This window comes from Drosophila bipectinata, chromosome 2L (genome assembly GCF_030179905.1).
Source record: "Drosophila bipectinata strain 14024-0381.07 chromosome 2L, DbipHiC1v2, whole genome shotgun sequence".
Taxonomy (NCBI): Eukaryota; Metazoa; Arthropoda; class Insecta; order Diptera; family Drosophilidae; genus Drosophila; species Drosophila bipectinata.
The window spans coordinates 5,165,567-5,182,830 of record NC_091736.1 but is presented as its reverse complement, the minus strand read 5'-3'; the positions used below and the strand labels follow the sequence as shown (position 1 = coordinate 5,182,830).

At 40.8% G+C, this 17,264-nt stretch overlaps 2 protein-coding genes across 2 annotated transcripts in view; one reads left to right on the top strand and one right to left on the bottom strand.

Annotated features, from left to right (window-relative positions):
• Positions 1-1,659: 1,659 nt before the first annotated feature.
• The window catches only part of dcma (decima), a 28,255-nt gene continuing 12,650 nt past the window's right edge, over positions 1,660-17,264 (top strand). Inside the window, exons 1-2 of the mRNA XM_017239495.3 lie at positions 1,660-1,894; positions 11,192-11,571. Of these exons, the coding sequence (XP_017094984.1) occupies positions 11,485-11,571 (87 nt within the window). The 5' untranslated portion in view covers positions 1,660-1,894; positions 11,192-11,484. The remainder of the gene's footprint in view (positions 1,895-11,191; positions 11,572-17,264) is intronic.
• Taf12L (TBP-associated factor 30kD subunit alpha-2) lies at positions 6,743-7,338 on the bottom strand. Its single transcript, XM_017239348.3, has 2 exons — positions 7,055-7,338; positions 6,743-6,996 (listed from the first exon to the last, which is right to left on the bottom strand). The coding sequence occupies exons 1-2, from the start codon at positions 7,235-7,237 to the stop codon at positions 6,766-6,768; spliced, it is 414 nt and encodes a 137-aa protein (XP_017094837.2). The 5' UTR covers positions 7,238-7,338; the 3' UTR covers positions 6,743-6,765.

Below are 17,264 nucleotides of genomic sequence, written 5' to 3'. Positions count from 1 at the left end.
AAATAAAAAGCCATGTAGAACATTCTGCTGTAGTCCACACAGAATCGGCCAAGGACCGTCGGAAGCTGAAGTTTAAAGAAAAAAGCCATCCACGCGACTGGACTTTGTCCAAGAATAGAGTACTCGGAGCTTAAACGGCGTGTGCATTTACTATCAATAACTTTTTTATTCACTTCGTAAATGCAGTTATCCAATTCAGCAAGCTTAAACCTATATCCTGGAGTCGTTTTAAGCAGGAGAACATATTCGGATTCTTCATATTTGAAATAGTATACCAAGCCATTTAGAGATAATTTTTATTTTCCTTAGTTTTATGGTGAAAATCTTGGCATATCGGGTATCAAAGAGTCCAATTCTGTTGGTTTGTAGCATTTATTTTTTATAATTCACTTGAGCCTTGTTAAGGCTGCTGTGTGTGTGTGTGTTTATGTGCTACCTCATCATCAACTGGAGCTCCTGCCCCAGGACCCTCCCTCCCATTTATTTCCACACATGCAACCACTTGAGAGGACTATGGTTGTTGCTGGTTGCTGGCGTATTTGTATTTGCCATGCCATTTGTTGGGGAAATTTTTCTTGATTGCCTCGCCTTTAGCATTTTGCTTGTTTTTCGCTTATGCGTCGTCATCTTTCTTTCGCAGTTTCCTCTTCCTGTTTTCCCATTTTCCCCAGTTTGTTTTTCATTTTTACCCCGCTGCCCTGTCTGGCAGTGATTTTGACATTTCACGCGCATTTGTTTGTTATGCTTTTCTGGCCAGCATTGACAGCGAGGGAAAGGTCAACAATTCCCTTTTTTGCATATATAAATCCGTATGGCTATGTATTCATAGAAAACGGTAGTAGGGAATAATAAAAATAAAGTCTATGGCACGCAGGCTCATTAACATTTGCGAGGCACGTGGCAGGAATGACGCTACTCAGTTGCTCCCCAGTGCCGCATTCGGCTTAACCAAATTGATTTTCAGCCGGGGCCAACAAAACAATCTGAAACACAGTAAAGTTTTTGGTAACTTGAGGTTTCCATAAAGGTTTAAAAATTTTTGAAAAACTTTAATCGTTTATCTATATTAAAGCATTTTATTTAAATTTTTAATTTAATTTAATTTTGAGAATTTCCAAGCCTTTTTTTCTCGGTGATGGTCTCTATACAACATGTAAACATTCCTGAACACAACATTTCACTCAAAACAATTATGAATGAATGGCCAAGAGAAGGCTCAGATCCCGTTACAGAGCAGCTGTTGCTGTTGAGCGTATGTTAGACTTCATGTTGGCCAACAGCCACAGCCTCTTAGCAGCAGAACAGTGGGATAAATCAGTCAGTCAGCCACAAATGATAAGGATGGGAATTTATGAGAGACTTACTACTTTAAAGATTATTACACTACTTATAACCAGCATAATTTAATTTGACCCCTAAATTTCCTTGAGAAGTGTAAATATTTATTTATATATTTATTTTTATTTTTTATATAAACTATTTATTAAAAACATGCTACAGTTAAACATTATTTTTTATATTTCTCATCTAATTATCCTTTATTTATTGTCATTTTGTTTCATTTTTCTTAAAAAATCAACCACTTCTCCATTGTCCGTGGCAGCGTTCAACTGCCTGTGGCAGTGGCAAGTATTTTGATTTTTAGTCCCCCAACAGACGTCGAGGCGAGAACACACGGCCCAAACAGGCGCGCATGTCAGACGAGTTGCTTTCGGTTTTTCGACTCGAGCCATACACGGCGTATACGCGATGCGACCAGCTTTGAGTCAATAAAAATGGTCAGTGGTCAGTGCTGCGATTGTCGCAAGAGATAATGTGTCAATAATTAAACTGGTTAATCGGTGAGGTTCGATCAGTATGTCAACAGAATTTCACCCAAGGAAGGAACTTCAATGTAAGAGCGACAAAAAAAAAAAAAAAATTCAAAAATGTATACTTTTTGAAATTTTAAAACTAAAATAATGGCAACTTATTAAGAGACAAAGAAAAATTAAAAACTAAATGATGTTTCTGCGCCCACTTTTTATACTAAACACAGCCAAAAATATTTGAAAAAAATGTCACAAATAAAAGACAATTAAGAACAAATATAAAATGGAAATTCATCAACTTTATTTAATCAAAACTAATTTAATAAAATACAAATGTCATTAAAATGTGAAAAAGAGACCAAAACACCTACATAAATGCAAATTAAATAAATTCAAATCATATCACAAGAAGAATAACGAATTTAAATTTTACCAACAAAGCCAGAAAGGCAGACACGTTGTTCGACATTCGAGTTGTCATAAGCCGGAATTCAGAGCGGATTGCATTAGGAAAGTTATGTCTGTTACTTCTCGAATTTCCCCGGGGCACTTGGGATGCACGTGAATACCATGCCGATAGATTTTCCCGTTCCGGGTCGTATTTTGCCGCGTTTGTCAACGCCGTTTCCCCTCTGGAAATTCTATTTGATTTGCATATTGCTACCTGTCTGAGTTCCAGAACACACGAACGTGCGTGAAAAGTATAAAAATATATAAAATAGGATATAAAATATAAAAAGCCCTCATCCCCAGCACCCTGGAGCGGGAGATGGCGCACAAAACGTGATAAAATAAGCGGAAAAATAGCTGACAAGCGTCCGCTGTCCGAAAAAAATGAAAACATTTACGTCGAAAACAAAGAAAATTATCTGACCAGATGCCAGGTGCCCTCTTGGCCGTACGCCGTTGGCCGTTGGCCCCTTGGGAAAAGCACGGGTCGCCACTGACAAGTGACAGTTTGTTTGTTTGCCGGCCGCGAATAACGTGGTCAGGTCCGTCTGATACGGGCCGCCTAATTTGGCTGACGCTTTTATTGTTTGCCCATGGACATGGCGTCATTATCTTTGGTATTTTTATGCCTTCCTTTAGCCGCTCTTGTCTGCGTTTGTTTACACGCACTTTTAACGTGTTTATTCGGCCGTAACGCAAACTAATTGAAACACACCGGGCGTATACTTATTGTAATGCCCGGGGCGTGTCACGTTCGCCTGGCAATGCATCGCCTCGCAATCAGTGAGCGCCTTGAAATCCACTCACGTGCAATTGCAGTGTCTCTGCCACGCCTCCTGCCGTTTGCCTGGCTTTCACTTTCTGCTTTTACCACGGTACTTTGAGGCTGCCGTCTGTCGTTTGGCACTCTATGCCAGCCCAGGCATAACCCAGCTGAAACAACAGCGCACTCCTCCACCTAGAGCCGTAGTCATCACCATCCGCCGTAGTCGCGGCTCGTGAGTACGGGTTGAGTGAGTGAGTGCCATGGGCGGCAACTTGTTTACCTGCCTGTGTTTTAATGAAATGCAAATGCAAACACAAGCCGTGAACTACCATGGGTGGGAAGCCATAAAAAGTGTCTTCAAAATTGGTCAGGTTAGGCTGCAAGTCTGTTAAAAGGGTTTACAAAATTCTACAAATTCTTTAAAATGTCCTTTATATTACAATAATTTAGTAAACTTATAATCCGAAATTTTTAGCATCGCGTCAAGAAACAACTTGCTTGCTTACACAAGGCTGGGAATAAATATACATACATAGAAGACCTAAAGCTTGTTTATAAATATTCCATGGTACATTACCTGTACAGCCAACCCCCAGCCTCGTACAGGTAATTTTTCTTGGCCCCGTCTGCAATGGCACTTAGCCGTAATGGGGTTACTGCCAAGGAGTCGCATTCGTTTTCCCGCCGTCCCTGATTTGCTACGCAAACACTTCAATTTTCATGACAGACGACAATTTGCCACAATTGCACATTGCAGTGCAATTAGATTTAATAAATTTTCCAAATCACATTTATCTCGCGGCGTGTGTTCTATTAATTTTATATTTATCATAATTTTATTCATGTTAGACTTGAGTTTGATGAGCTGGCTCACCCAGGGCATAAATAAATTGGCAAAACATTTCTTTACGACCGAAGGCTTTGCTTCTGGGGCGCTCAGCCCCTTGCTGGGCATTAAGATGACTTTTCCATCGAGGCCATAAAACAGATTTGGGGACAATTTCCAGAAAAAAAGGAAAGAAAATCCACGGATTGGCCACTATTGAGCTTGCTGAAATGCGCTGGATTTTGGTTTAAAGTGTCATTTGTGCATATATTATATTTATGACGATGCATTAAACTAAATACTCGAAGGATGGGGAAGGAATCGAAGGTGTGGCAGCGTCAATGGGACGTGACAAACTTATGAAAAGTGCTAAAACATGTTGGCTTAAGCGGCCCTTTTATGTTGCGAATCAAAAGCTGATGGTTAAGTCGTAAATGGCACCCGGACATTAAAGTCTCTGTAGACGAAGTTTCCGTAACAAGTTCATCAAAGAAAGCGAGAGAAAGAGACTTTAATTATGCAATGACTTTCAGTATATAAAACATTATTCTAAGACAAAGCTGGATATTATTGTTTAATCAAAGCTAAGAACTTGTTTAATTTGTTGAACTTTTATTCGAATTAAATTTTAAGTACAACCCATTTCGGATGCAGCTTTAGTATTTTCTTAGAGCGGGAAACCCATATCCACAATTTGCTTAAGCTTGACTCTAAAAGTTGAAAACTTTTCCAATTCACTTAGTTCATTAACTTGATTCATCGGGAAGTGAGTTTGGCAACTCCAGAAATGGTAATCAACTGGCATTGATTGCTCTCTTTTTTGGCCACTTCTTGGATGTCTTGACAGCCCCAAGTTTGGCTTTGGATTGCAGTTACTCATTGACCTTGGCACAACGAATACTTTTGGCCAGCCCCAGCGACAACCAACTCTTTGGCAACATATCACTCAACTCAAGTTTTCGTCCCCTTGCCGAAAATCCCAGTACCGAGCCCCTAGTTGCCATGAATAACTTGTGAATTTCTTTGAAAATGACTCGCTCAAAGGAAGAGAAAGGAGAAAGTTTCCTTTGGCCGCGTTTGATATGCAGAAAAGGTCGCACAACACTTGAATTTAATTAAAAAAGATTTTATGCTCTAAACTTTTAAGCTGCAAAATCTGCTCGGGTTAGCTGCACTCCTTAAATATCCATTATGCGGCTTAATCAAAATTAATTTACAAGTTTGGTCAGGCGGCAAACATAATCATTATGTGCTTACAAATATTCCCCCCGATTTATGCCGATAACTCAATTCGGCTTCCCCCATTTTTGTTCCCACAACGATACATTATTCCGACGCCTTGCCGCTTTTTCATTAATTTATTACGGCCAGAGGCGACTGATTTCGCTTTAATTCAATTTATTCACCCATATACATTGGATCGGACTCGGATACTATAACACCACCATCGAGAATTCGTATTTATTTCATGCACACGGATGCCAGGGCTGACGACAGCCCATGGGCCCAGGACATATCAGGACAAAGTCACTTAACTGCTTATCTCTCTGGATCCATCGTCGGAACTAAGCCAAATCAGGCTTCGAAATGGAGTGGGCGTGGCTGCTCCGTGTCTGTTTCTGTAACTGTGACAGTGTGTGAGTGCCTGTGGAGTCACGCATTGGGTATGTATGCACGACAAATTCATTATAATTTTGGGCTCCCCCAGAATCCTCGACAACTTGAATTTACCCGCGTGCGTGCCAAGACATACTGCAAACGAATTTCCGGCTCTCTCTGCGGTTATATTGGTAACCCACACACACCCACCCATATACAGGCACTTGCTGATCCAATATGAAATCAGTTTAAATGCGCCCCAAAGTGTGGTTCCTGGCTTATGATTACAAACGTTGCCGACATTCAAACGGATGCCTTAGAGCTAAGGTTTTCTATTTTTGGATAAAGGTTATTTTTAAATATAATCTTTTCACAAGATTTAACATTGTATTTTTTATCATCTAAAGTAGAAATGATACTGTTGAACTTCCATTATATTTTTTCAATTGCATAATTTTTCATGGAATAAATATTTTATCCAATAACTCATTTCATACATTATTTATTTTTATTTCCGAATAGCATTTAAATGACGACAATGAAAAACCATTGTTATGTTTAAAATATTCAATTTCAAAATGGCGGTAATAAATAGTGCAATAAATAGTGAAATAATTCTTTTGTATTATAAAACAAGAACAGGAAAAACAATTCTAATAGATACAGATCATCTGATGCTTTTTTAAATACACATTTATTTAAAGGCCAGAAAAAGGTATGAAATTATTCTTTATTCGGGGCACACATTGCCCTTTAGCAATGGCCAAAAAAAAAATTCTTACTCCTTATGCAGGAACAGAAAAATATGTATAAAATCTTGCTCGAAATTTAAGCCTGAGTTTTCTCCACTTTCTGTTTTTTTTCTGGAAGCATCGGACCTGAAAAGGAACCCAGTTGCCTGTTCATGTGTGTAAGCGGGGAGCATGTGTATGAGTGTGGCATTATGTGCCCTGGCATTTTTATGGCACTTTAACTTTATGTTGAGTAATTCCCGGCTGAAAGGCGAGAGTCAAGAGCGAATGTAAGTGTGGCCAAGACCATGAGGGCCGTTTTCTAGGGGCTATTGAATGGGCGACGAGGCCTTGACAGCGGCTATTGAATTTATTAATTGCTTAATCATGATCCGGTTCGCAATCGTTCACCTTTGCTCTTTATTGAGGATAACTGTGAGTGCAGGTGACAAGTTATTTTTTTTTCTTTTTTGAAAAGAAAATAATTAGTGTTTTTATAAAAACTTTGGGTCTTCAAGATCTTCTTTGAATGATAGGATTAAAAAACAAATGACTTTGTTTAATTAAATGTTATTATTTGCTTTAAAATATATCATTAGCAAACTCCATATTATACTCGCATTTAAGAATAAATTTCAGGTCAAAAAGGCCTACGCGTTCCCTTCGGTACTTGGCCAACTTAACAATCCGCAGTGCGACGTCGTTAACGAAGGCATCCGCAATCTTGGCTAATATATCGTAGGCCTGATCATCCAACGAAATACACAAGTCGATTTTCTGCACAAACGCATTTAGGTTGGTCCTGGTGATAATCTTCAACAAGGGAAAATCTGTCCAATTAATTTGACTTAATTATCAACACCTTACTCACTTCGTAGCTGCTGCCCAGTCCCGAGCGGCTATCCCTCTTGTCATTGAACAGCGGAGTGTCGATGGAGCTCTCACAGCTAGACTCATTGGAGCTATCCGTTGATCTGGTGGAGACGCGGCTTGATTTACTGGACGAATTGTCGCTGTCATCGCCGAGGGCCAAGGACCAAGCGTCTTGGTTCATTTCGATGTTAAAATTAATTCAGTCCTTGGTAATAGTCGTGTTAGACTTTTATGGAACGATGGCTAGTACTAATTGAAAACTATAAGGCGAATGCATAAAAACCATTGCCTACTTTTCTGGGTTTTACGGCAGTAGAAATAAAAGCGATTTAAAGAGCAGTTTAATAATCTTTATTGAATATAAATGTAACCCATTCTTAACGTTTTCAATTTGATTTGCAGAAACCCAGCTGCGAGAGCCAGACTGAACTCTTCTTGCCTAGGGGTCTGCCATAAATAACCAGTTTAAGTCGCGCTCTCTGCACCTGAACGCTTGCCATTGTTTGCCGCCGCATTTCCCTTTTCAGCCCTTTTCCGCTGCGGCTTTTCCTTCGTCCTTCGTCCTCTGGGACGGCTTTTCTCCGCCATTACTACTACTGCTACTTGTGCTCGGTCTTGCGCTTTTGATTTATGTCCTGCTCCGTTTGGCGTTCAGTGTTCAGCGTTCAGCGCTTTTCATTTCACATGCGCTGCTTCTAAATAAATATCAAAAAGCAACAAATTGCGGCCATGCCATAAACGACCTTAGCCTAAGCCCAAGACGCGGCCAGGCGACAACGGCATCGGCGACGCTTAATTTTATGCCAGGTGGGTCGGGGCAAGGCCACAACACGTGCCCAGGTGTCCTGCCGGCCTATTATGCCGTTTGTTCTTTTCACTTACTGCCAAGGCACAGTGGGAATAAGCCCCAAACGGACCACGGAATATTTACTGTTTTTTTGAGAGTCGGGGAAGTTATTGGAACAGAAGGATTTTGATATTAAAGCTCGTGAAACATAATACTCTTTAATATATTAAATACAAACTAAGCACATTCTTAAGATTTAATAACTAATTATTTCTCTTGAATGAATTCAATCTTCTTTCTTTACCTTTTTATTCCATTATAGCCAATTTTTTCCATTCCAAAAATTGTATGACATTTATTTTTACTGTGTTTTGCACACTTTCGATGTGCTCCTGGGTGTCCTCGGTGTCGTCGGCTTAATAAAGTCGGCTACTTAAAGCGAGCGACAATGACATTGTGCGTATCTTGCCAGTCAGCGGGGGGAGGTCGCCTTTTGGCCATGTGTCACACATCCGCATCCGGTGTTGGCATTGGCATTAGAAACCCTGGCCCACACTCAGCCCTCACCCTTCTCACAGCCCACTCATTCCCATCTACTCTGTCGTTTGCCGTTTCCGGCATGCGACTCTTTTATATCGTCGCCTTTATTTGCTATGTGCACTTTTCTGGCTCGCTCATTGTTGGCCTCCTCCATCCGTGGCCCTCTGCCTGATTTTTGTTTCATATTTTTCTCTGTGTTGGCAAAAAGCGCTCGCCGTTTTTCTTTAAGTGGCTCAAGTACCATAAATTTCACTTTGTCAGTGTCTTTAATCGCCCAAGCCCCAATCAGGCAGAGTTATTCTCAGAGCTTGAATAGAATTTACTTGGCTTTGACCGTGTTTAGACTGTTTTGATGTTTCAATTGGTTAAGAGCTTAGGTAACTTATTTTTATGGTAAAATATAAACTTAAAGACTTCAAGTCAAGCTTATCAAGCTTACCGAACTCGTGCCATTAAATTCCCTTTTGGGAAAAGTTCTCTTAAAGCTCAGTTTGAATTTCACATATCATAACATTAACGATGTTTATGAACTGCTAATTTGCTGTCGCATTCACATAAAAATGACAGCCTAAGTTCCCAAAATGTTTGAATTAATCACACATTTGTCAAAATTATTCAAATGTCTTTTGCGCCGACGAGTGAAAGTGTGGGTGAATGTGATTGTGAATGAGGATGAAAGTATGTGAATGTGCGCCGACATGAATAGTTAATACAAATGCCTGGGCCTGCGGTTGCCTCTGTTTGTTCCGCCTACTTATGTATTTTTTTTGTCATGGTAGAGAGAGGGGTAGAAGGAGCATGTGTCTGTGTAATAAAGCTAATGAGTTTCTGGCATGTCTGGCAGAGTGTCGAGACTGAGAGCCTAATTCCCAGGCAGGGGAAACATGCACTCGCATTCGGTGGCACTCTCCCATTAGGAATTGTTTTATTTCACATGATTATGGCATTTCCTTGTTACGCACTTCGTAGAGACACACAAGCAGCGGAGCCTATTCTTAGATGAACTTTAGCATTGCGTATACGACACAGTGGCAGTGTCTGAAATTAAGTAGACGCCGCATATCCCAAAGTTAAATTGATTTAAATCGTGGCAGACACTCGGCGCTCCACACAGACAATTAAACAGAACTTCATCTGCATCAGAATCGCGTTAATGTTTCATAAATGAAAAAAGCAACGCATTTAATTTCTTTTCCCATTTAAGTTTTTAATTACACTTAACTGGCGGGGTGTAAGGCGGCAGAATCAGCGAGAGCAACAGGAGTGGAAATGGAAATAGCGATGGCGACGGTGACGGCGACGGTGACGGGAATGGCAAGAGTCGTGGAGGAGAAATCCTTTAATAGTCGACGCGCCATTTTGTCGCCAGCATCTCGTCGCTTAATCCTTTCGCGGCATATTTTCCAACGCGCCGTGACTTAATGAGGCGCATTTCCATGCCGAGCACGCACCTCGTCTTTTCACGGTCGAAGCCAAACAATGAGGATCCTTCCGGGAAAAATGTGGCTCTAAGCCAACAGACCCACACACATACACCTCTTATCAGTTGCATTTACGGTGGCTCAGGCCAAAACGCTGAAACACATTCGGCTTGGCTCACTTTCAGCTAATGTCCCAAAAGTTTTGTGCCAAAAGTACACAACAGTCTCTCGCTTAAAATAATTCTGGAAATTTAATATACCAACAGGAAATTAATTTCATTTCCGGCTTGAAATAATCGCATCAAGTCTGAATTACCTTTGTACAGTTTGCTTAAATAACCATCAGAATTTGCATTTATTCAGAATTCTTATTAATTTATTTCCCCTTTTCATAAAATCATTAAATTCTTTGAAATTATAAGAAATATGCCTGATTCAATGAACTGTAAGAAATATATTAAGGAAAATTAATTCGATTCAAATGAAATTCTGGGAAAATTTATTCAAAACCCAGGCTCAAGGCAAAGTGCAGTAGCTACTCATTTTTTGTGTATTTTGGTAAATTGAGCGACTTGACTGACAGAAATCAAACAAGACTGCAGGCTGCATATTCATTTCTTCGCATCTCGTTCATGGAAAACAATTTACCTAGGGTCTTAGCCAGTGTTATTTGTTTACTTTGCTTTTCTCGCTGGCTTTCAGACTTTTCAGCTGCCAGTTGTTTTCCTTTTAATATAATTTCATGGCTTAATGGACCAGCTAAAGAAAGGAAAGGTCAGGAATATGGCAAGAGTTGCTAGATTAATTTTTAGTTCTTTGGTAACCCTTTTGAGAAATAACCAGATAGTTTCTTATCTTGCATACTAAAATTGCAAAAAAATTAATTTCATTTCCTTGATCCTTTCCCGTTATTCGTGTTTATTTGCTTTGGCCAAAGGGCAGTGGGACTCGTGGATACAAGTTTGTGGCCACGTGAAAGCCAATCCAAGCACTCAAAGCGAAATGAAGTGTTAACACCAAAAGCGCCAAGAGCGGTTGCCAACTGTCGCATCCGGTGCGATTGTTGGCCATCAGAGTGGGCTGCAGGGCAACCAAAACACGAAAAAAAAAACCAACAGGAGTGCCGAAACAAAATCGATGGCACTTGAACAATATGCAAGCTAAAATCCCCGACGTTGGTGGAGTGACGTTCCGGAAATCGGTGGTGCCACACCGAATTCTCAACGACGTACCCCACAATCATCATCCGCATGCCGCATTTCGATTTCCCTGAGGTGCCGGAAAGGCGTGTCAACGCGTTCCGGTGTCGACCCATTTTGCATATGCAATTTGATTTCAATCCCACTCAATCTCACTCTATGCCATTTGTCTCGCCTCACTTCCGCAGGTGGTCAGTCATTCGGCAATTCACGTGATGTGATTGGAAATAAGCAACGCTAAGTGCAACTAGCTGCCATTGCCAATTTGCGTGTTGGGCTTTAGCTTTGATGGCTCGCCTCAATTGCCATTTCGATTTGGAATCCGATTTTGATACCGTCGACAAATAGTACAAGTCCCGTGACCCGTGAGCAATGTTCGATTGAATGCAGCGAATACAGCAACGACAACAGCAACAACTGGCATCGCAGCAACAACAGCAAGAGCAACACTAGCACCAGCAGCAACCGCAACAAGTGCAACATGTTGACCACACACCATCTGCACCACCTGCACCACCATCGAGGCAGCACGGCAGTGGAGCTGGACAAGATAACGAATCTAAACACGGTAAGTTTTTCAAAATACAAACACTTCAAAGCTTTGAAAAATAATTAAGTTCGGTTTTTTGTGTATTTTTTCGTACATTTCGGAAATTTATAGGGGATCCGCCAGAAAATTTCGAAAAAAATCTAAAAAATATTTCGTTCCTTTAATGCAGATTGATGGAGAATCTATCCACAAATCGTTTAAGGTACTCCGCTTCGGAATCGGGTGATTATTGGCAAAGTTATAGCCTTCGCTGTGGCTCATATTGTCCATTTCATACATTTTCGGAAATTTGAAGGGGATCCCCCAGAAAATTTCGAAAAAAATCTAAAAAATATTTCGTTCCTAGGTTTTAATGCAGATTGGTGGAGAATCTATCCACAAATCGTTTAAGGTACTCCGCTTCGGAATCGGGTGATTATTGGCAAAGTTATAGCCTTCGCTGTGGCTCATATTGTCCATTTCATACATTTTCGGAAATTTGAAGGGGATCCCCCAGAAAATTTCGAAAAAAATCTAAAAAATATTTTGTTCCTAGTTTTTAATGCAGATTGATGGAGAATCTATCCACAAATCGTTTAAGGTACTCCGCTTCGGAATCGGGTGATTATTGGCAAAGTTATAGCCTTCGCTGTGGCTCATATGGTCCATTTCATACATTTTCGGAAATTTGATGGGGATCCCCCAGAAAATTTCGAAAAAAATCTAAAAAATATTCCGTTCTTAGGTTTTAATGCAGATTGATAAAGAATCTATCCACAAATCGTTTAAGGTACTCCGCTGTGGAATCGGATGATTATTGGCAAAGTTATAGCCTTCGCTGTGGCTCATATGGTCCATTTCATACATTTTCGGAAATTTGAAGGGGATCCCCCAGAAAATTTCGAAAAAAATCTAAAAAATATTTCGTTCCTAGGTTTTAATGCAGATTGGTGGAGAATCTATCCACAAATCGTTTAAGGTACTCCGCTGTGGAATCGGATGATTATTGGCAAAGTTATAGCCTTCGCTGTGGCTCATATGGTCCATTTCATACATTTTCGGAAATTTGAAGGGGATCCCCCAAAAAATGTCGAAAAAAATCTGAAAAATATTTCGTTCCTAGGCTTTAATGCAGATTGATGGAGAATCTATCCACAAATCGTTTAAGGTACTCCGCTTTGGAATCGGATGATTATTGGCAAAGTTATAGCCTTCGCTGTGGCTCATATGGTCCATTTCATACATTTGCGGAAATTTGAAGAGGATCCCCCAGAAAATTTCGAAAAAAATCTAAAAAATATGTCGTTTCTAGGTTTTAATGCAGATTGGTGGAGAATCTATCCACAAATCGTTTAAGGTTCTCCGCTGTGGAATCGGATGATTATTGGCAAAGTTATAGCCTTCGCTGTGGCTCATATTGTCCATTTCATACGTTTTCGGAAACTTGAAGGGGATCCCCCAGAAAATTTCGAAAAAAATCTAAAAAAATATTTCGTTCCTATGTTTTAATGCAGATTGGTGGAGAATCTATCCACAAATCGTTTAAGGTACTCCGCTTTGGAATCGGATGTTTATTTGCGAAGTTATAGCCTTCGCTGTGGCTCATATGGTCCATTTTATACATTTGCGGAAATTTGAAGGGGATCCCCCAGAAAATTTCGAAAAAAATATAAAAAATATTTTGTTTCTAGGTCTTAATTCAGATTTATAGAGAATCTTTCCACAAATCGGTATTCCGCTTTGAAATGTTTGATTGTATACATAGGAAAACATGTATGGAGAGGAATCATATGGCAAAGAGCTCTAAACTATTTTAAATTGACTTTAGCTAATGTTTGTATGTGTACTTTATTTGTTGGTTATTGTTAAAGCAATAAGAGCTTTTAACTTCTTTTAGACTTTAATGAAAAAGCAAGAACGAAAACATTCTGGAAAATTCGAAACCAACTTAGAATGCGTCTAAGTCTTCAAGCCCCAAACAATTCCAAATTGAGTTTTGCTTTGCAAAGGATTCTCTCTCTCATCCAATTTCCGCAAGCCGGTCTCCTGGCTGTGACCTTTTTTGATAGTGTGGACTAATTTGACAGCATTTAAATGCCAACTCTAATGAATTTCAATTTCGATTGCCATGTTAAGTCCGACGGAAAATTGCAAAAGGAGCTTAAATCGATGGGTAGAACTAGGACTTCTGGAGGAGATGCACTGAGCAATTGATTGCAATGACCTTCAATTAGAAGCAGGCAGGACTATTTTTTGCAGTGCAACTGCTCAGCATCCGGTTCAGAAATATTGTAACAAGATTAAATGGATGGCGTGCATACGAAGGAAGTTAGTTAAAAGCAGACCGCCTGCTGCATTAACTGCAGATGGAAATTATTGAAAGGATTGCATTAAGTGCAGGGCGGGCAACAAAGGCTGAGGCGACCGCCCACTTCCATTTACAACGTGACTCTCTCTCCTCTTGACCATACACAAAAGTTGTCTAGCTGAAAAATGAAAAATGTTTCTCTAAAAAAAAAGAAAATAGAGCTGGCAGCGAAAAGGAAAATGTGAAACACGTTTATTGCCATTCATTATATTCTCGCGAGCTGTTGCGCAAAGTAATGAAGCACTTTTATACGAGGCAGCAGTTCTCCTTTTACAGTGCACGCACACAGCCACGCCCACTGCACCGAGAGAAAAATATACTATACTCTCTATGCTTTGATACCAAGGTGTGTAAAACAAGTACACTATTTTTCGGAAAGTGTTCCTAAGAACCGAAAAACGAAAAGGACAGTGACGGGCGTTGATGAGACGAAGAAGCGACTTGCCGCCCACCACTTTCCGGTTCGGTTCAAGAAAAATGGCTCGCTGTCTTGGCCAAGAGTGAAAATAATAATTTGGGGTATGGCCACTGCAGCTACTGCCATGAGACTGCTGGAAAAAGTGCGTACGAGTGAGGGAACTACAACCAATTTTCATTAAGTGAGCACTCGCACTCTCAAGAGCCGCCAATACGTCTTCATTAATTTTGGAATAATGTATGGCATGTTTGTGTAGACATTTAGTCGACCCTGTCACTGAGCTTGCCTCCTGTGATGGTCCTGGCATTTTGGGGTTTGGCTGGCCACAGGACCTCAATAAAAACTGAAAACTTGTACTTAACTTTAGCAGCGAACATTTGTCTCTCTCCTGGCCGGAGTGTGGGCGGATGTATGTCGGGTTTGAAGGGCAAACGAAAACGAGAAACGAAATTTTTGGGGGCAGAAAGTTGCGCAATAAAAAGCGTTGGCCAAACAAAAGGATCGTGTTCAAGGTCCAAGGATTCTCTGTCTTGTGTCATTGCCAATATATAGTCGCAAGGTATCCGTCGATTGTCAGTCAGTTTGATTGATAATGTAAACCGAGCAGCTAAACACCCACTTTCTACCCCTATGCCATCCAATCCCATCATCGTAATCGTCGGCCATTGAGACCACTATGAGCCCACTCCTCGTCAAGGAGCAAATAAAAGTCCGCCGTCTCGTTCTAGGCAAGCATCTTATCGATTTTGCGGATTACAAGTTTTCGTTATCACTTACGCAAATGGCCCTAATGGTCGATGCCGAACCCGTCTAGATGGGAGTGCTCTGAAAAAAATGGTTTTGGTAATAGTTCTAGGCCTGCCATCAAAGGTTGGCTTAAATATCAATCTAAAATAAGCCTTAAATTCAAACTTCTCATACTATTTACTTAGTACTGTTAAAAAAATATTAAAGATTCCTTCAAACTTTCTTTCTTTGTCTAAACTGCGTATGATTTCGACCATGTAGTCAGTCCGTTCCAAATTGCTTTCCTGCCACATCTGGAGTTGAGGTCAAAGGTTGCGGGTCGGAGGGCTTTCATCACCGCTGCTTTACCGCAGCTGCGATTCGATGGTTGTTCTAGGCACTTCTCTCTTTTATTGTTGCTCCTGGCCAAGTAGGTTTTTGTGGCTCACACCGCCCACTTCACTGCCTCCATGGCACCATTCGATATTGGACGTGTGTGTTGCACTGCCCCGCCATTGTATTTCTGTCTCTAGTTGCAAGTTGCTGTCTACTGAATCCGACAGAGAAAGAAATTTTTTACCAAATATGCATATCATCTGATATGTTTTATTGAAATTATAATGGAGACTAAGCCTTGGGTATGGCTATAAAAATAAATTACTTAGTTTTAATAATTTACTAAAATTTAAAGTAATTTGTTTCAGTGTTCAAAGTACTGTCCAGCAGTGTTACACTGTAACGAACCTTTGTTTAGCCCGTGGGGGGTCTTGGTGCAAGCTGTAAGGAAGGGGCATTGCCGGGGTCCTGGGGTTGCAGGATTGCTTGTCGACTGTTGAATGGACAGTTGGCTAGTTGGCTGCATCCTGCCACGGCCTTCGAGACCCTCCTGCCACCTGCCCCCTGCCAGTTCGATTGTAATTATTCTACAGTTCAACTTGTTGGTTCGCTGGCTAATGCGCTTTGCCATTGCACTTTGTTAGTTTTACCCCTTGCCCTGGTAATTGTTCTGCTTCCACACTATATGGGTGTTCAGGGTGCTTCTGGACATCAACAGATGTGAAATGGGCATTAGCTGCAGCGCGTTATCAAAGTTTTTGCAGCTCGTGTTGCAAATGGTGCGTGCTATTTATTAGCTAAATGGACTTGCCCCATATGCGAGGCGTGGCACATCAGCTGGTTGTGGAAAAAACCAGAAAAGGACTCTAGTAATCTTGTGCGAATTCTCGCAAAAAAACTGAGAGTAATTGAACATAAAAGAAGTGCAAAACTAAATGTAACAGAACAAAAGCATACACAGGAATTGAAATTAACTTTTTGTGGAGGATCATTAAGCACTTTAATCAAATTAAGAACCATTAGAAATCCGCATTAATTTTTGAAATGATTCCTCGTAGGGCCTGGGCTTTGACCATTGTCATTCCATGGCCCTGAGCGAATGCATATGCAAATGTATCTAAGGCACTGTCGCCCACACAGATATACTCCCCCACACTTATGCAGAATCCTTGCATTACAAACGTCGTCCTTCTGTCCGACTGTCTGTCTTTGTCTTTGTCGGTTCCTCTTCTTTGTATTGCAATTTTAATTTCCGCTTTCACTTTGTCTAGATTCAGTTTTACTTGTCGTCTTCTTCTTTTGTGTTTTAGTTTCCTTCATTTCATGGTGCACCCCTTTATCCTGCCACCGTGCCACCAGTGCCCCCACTCCTTATCTTGCTTCTCTCCCCGCGGGCTGTCTTTGTCTTGGCGTTGTGGCATTTGCGTTTTTGCTGATTTACACATTTGGGCAACGAGCTGAGTTTTTCCCCCACGGTCGCCACAGCACGTATGCTGATGCACTGGAAAAAATATATGGGGATAGGGTAACATTTCTCTTGTGAAAAAAATGTATTTGTTGCATTTCGCTCTCTGTATGCAGTGTACGGCGAGTGGCACGTAGAAAGCATTCAGTTGTTAGTATTGTTACAATGCACTCGTAGTGGGCCATCGCCGGCAGCTGTTTTTCAATTTTCCGCCTCAACTGTTAACGCAAAAGTAGTTCAAAGTGGTTGCCAGCATAAGAATAATAAAACAACATTCTCAGTCCAGTGCCGCATGAATATGGATGCCCCATAGAAAATGGGGGTTTCCCTGGCTTCCCCCGGCTCCGGCCACTGGCTTGTTATTATTCTACACGCCACACCATATGCCGGAAGATCTTTTGTACTCCTTTTGTACATAT

Excerpts from the sequence above, each read along its gene's own strand:
- Taf12L (XM_017239348.3), bottom strand. The coding sequence starts at position 7,237 with ATGAACCAAGACGCTTGGTCCTTGGCCCTCGGCGATGACAGCGACAAT. Across the intron at positions 6,997-7,054 it reads GACTGGGCAGCAGCTACGAA|ATTATCACCAGGACCAACCT; the intron begins GTGAGTAAGGTG and ends CCCTTGTTGAAG.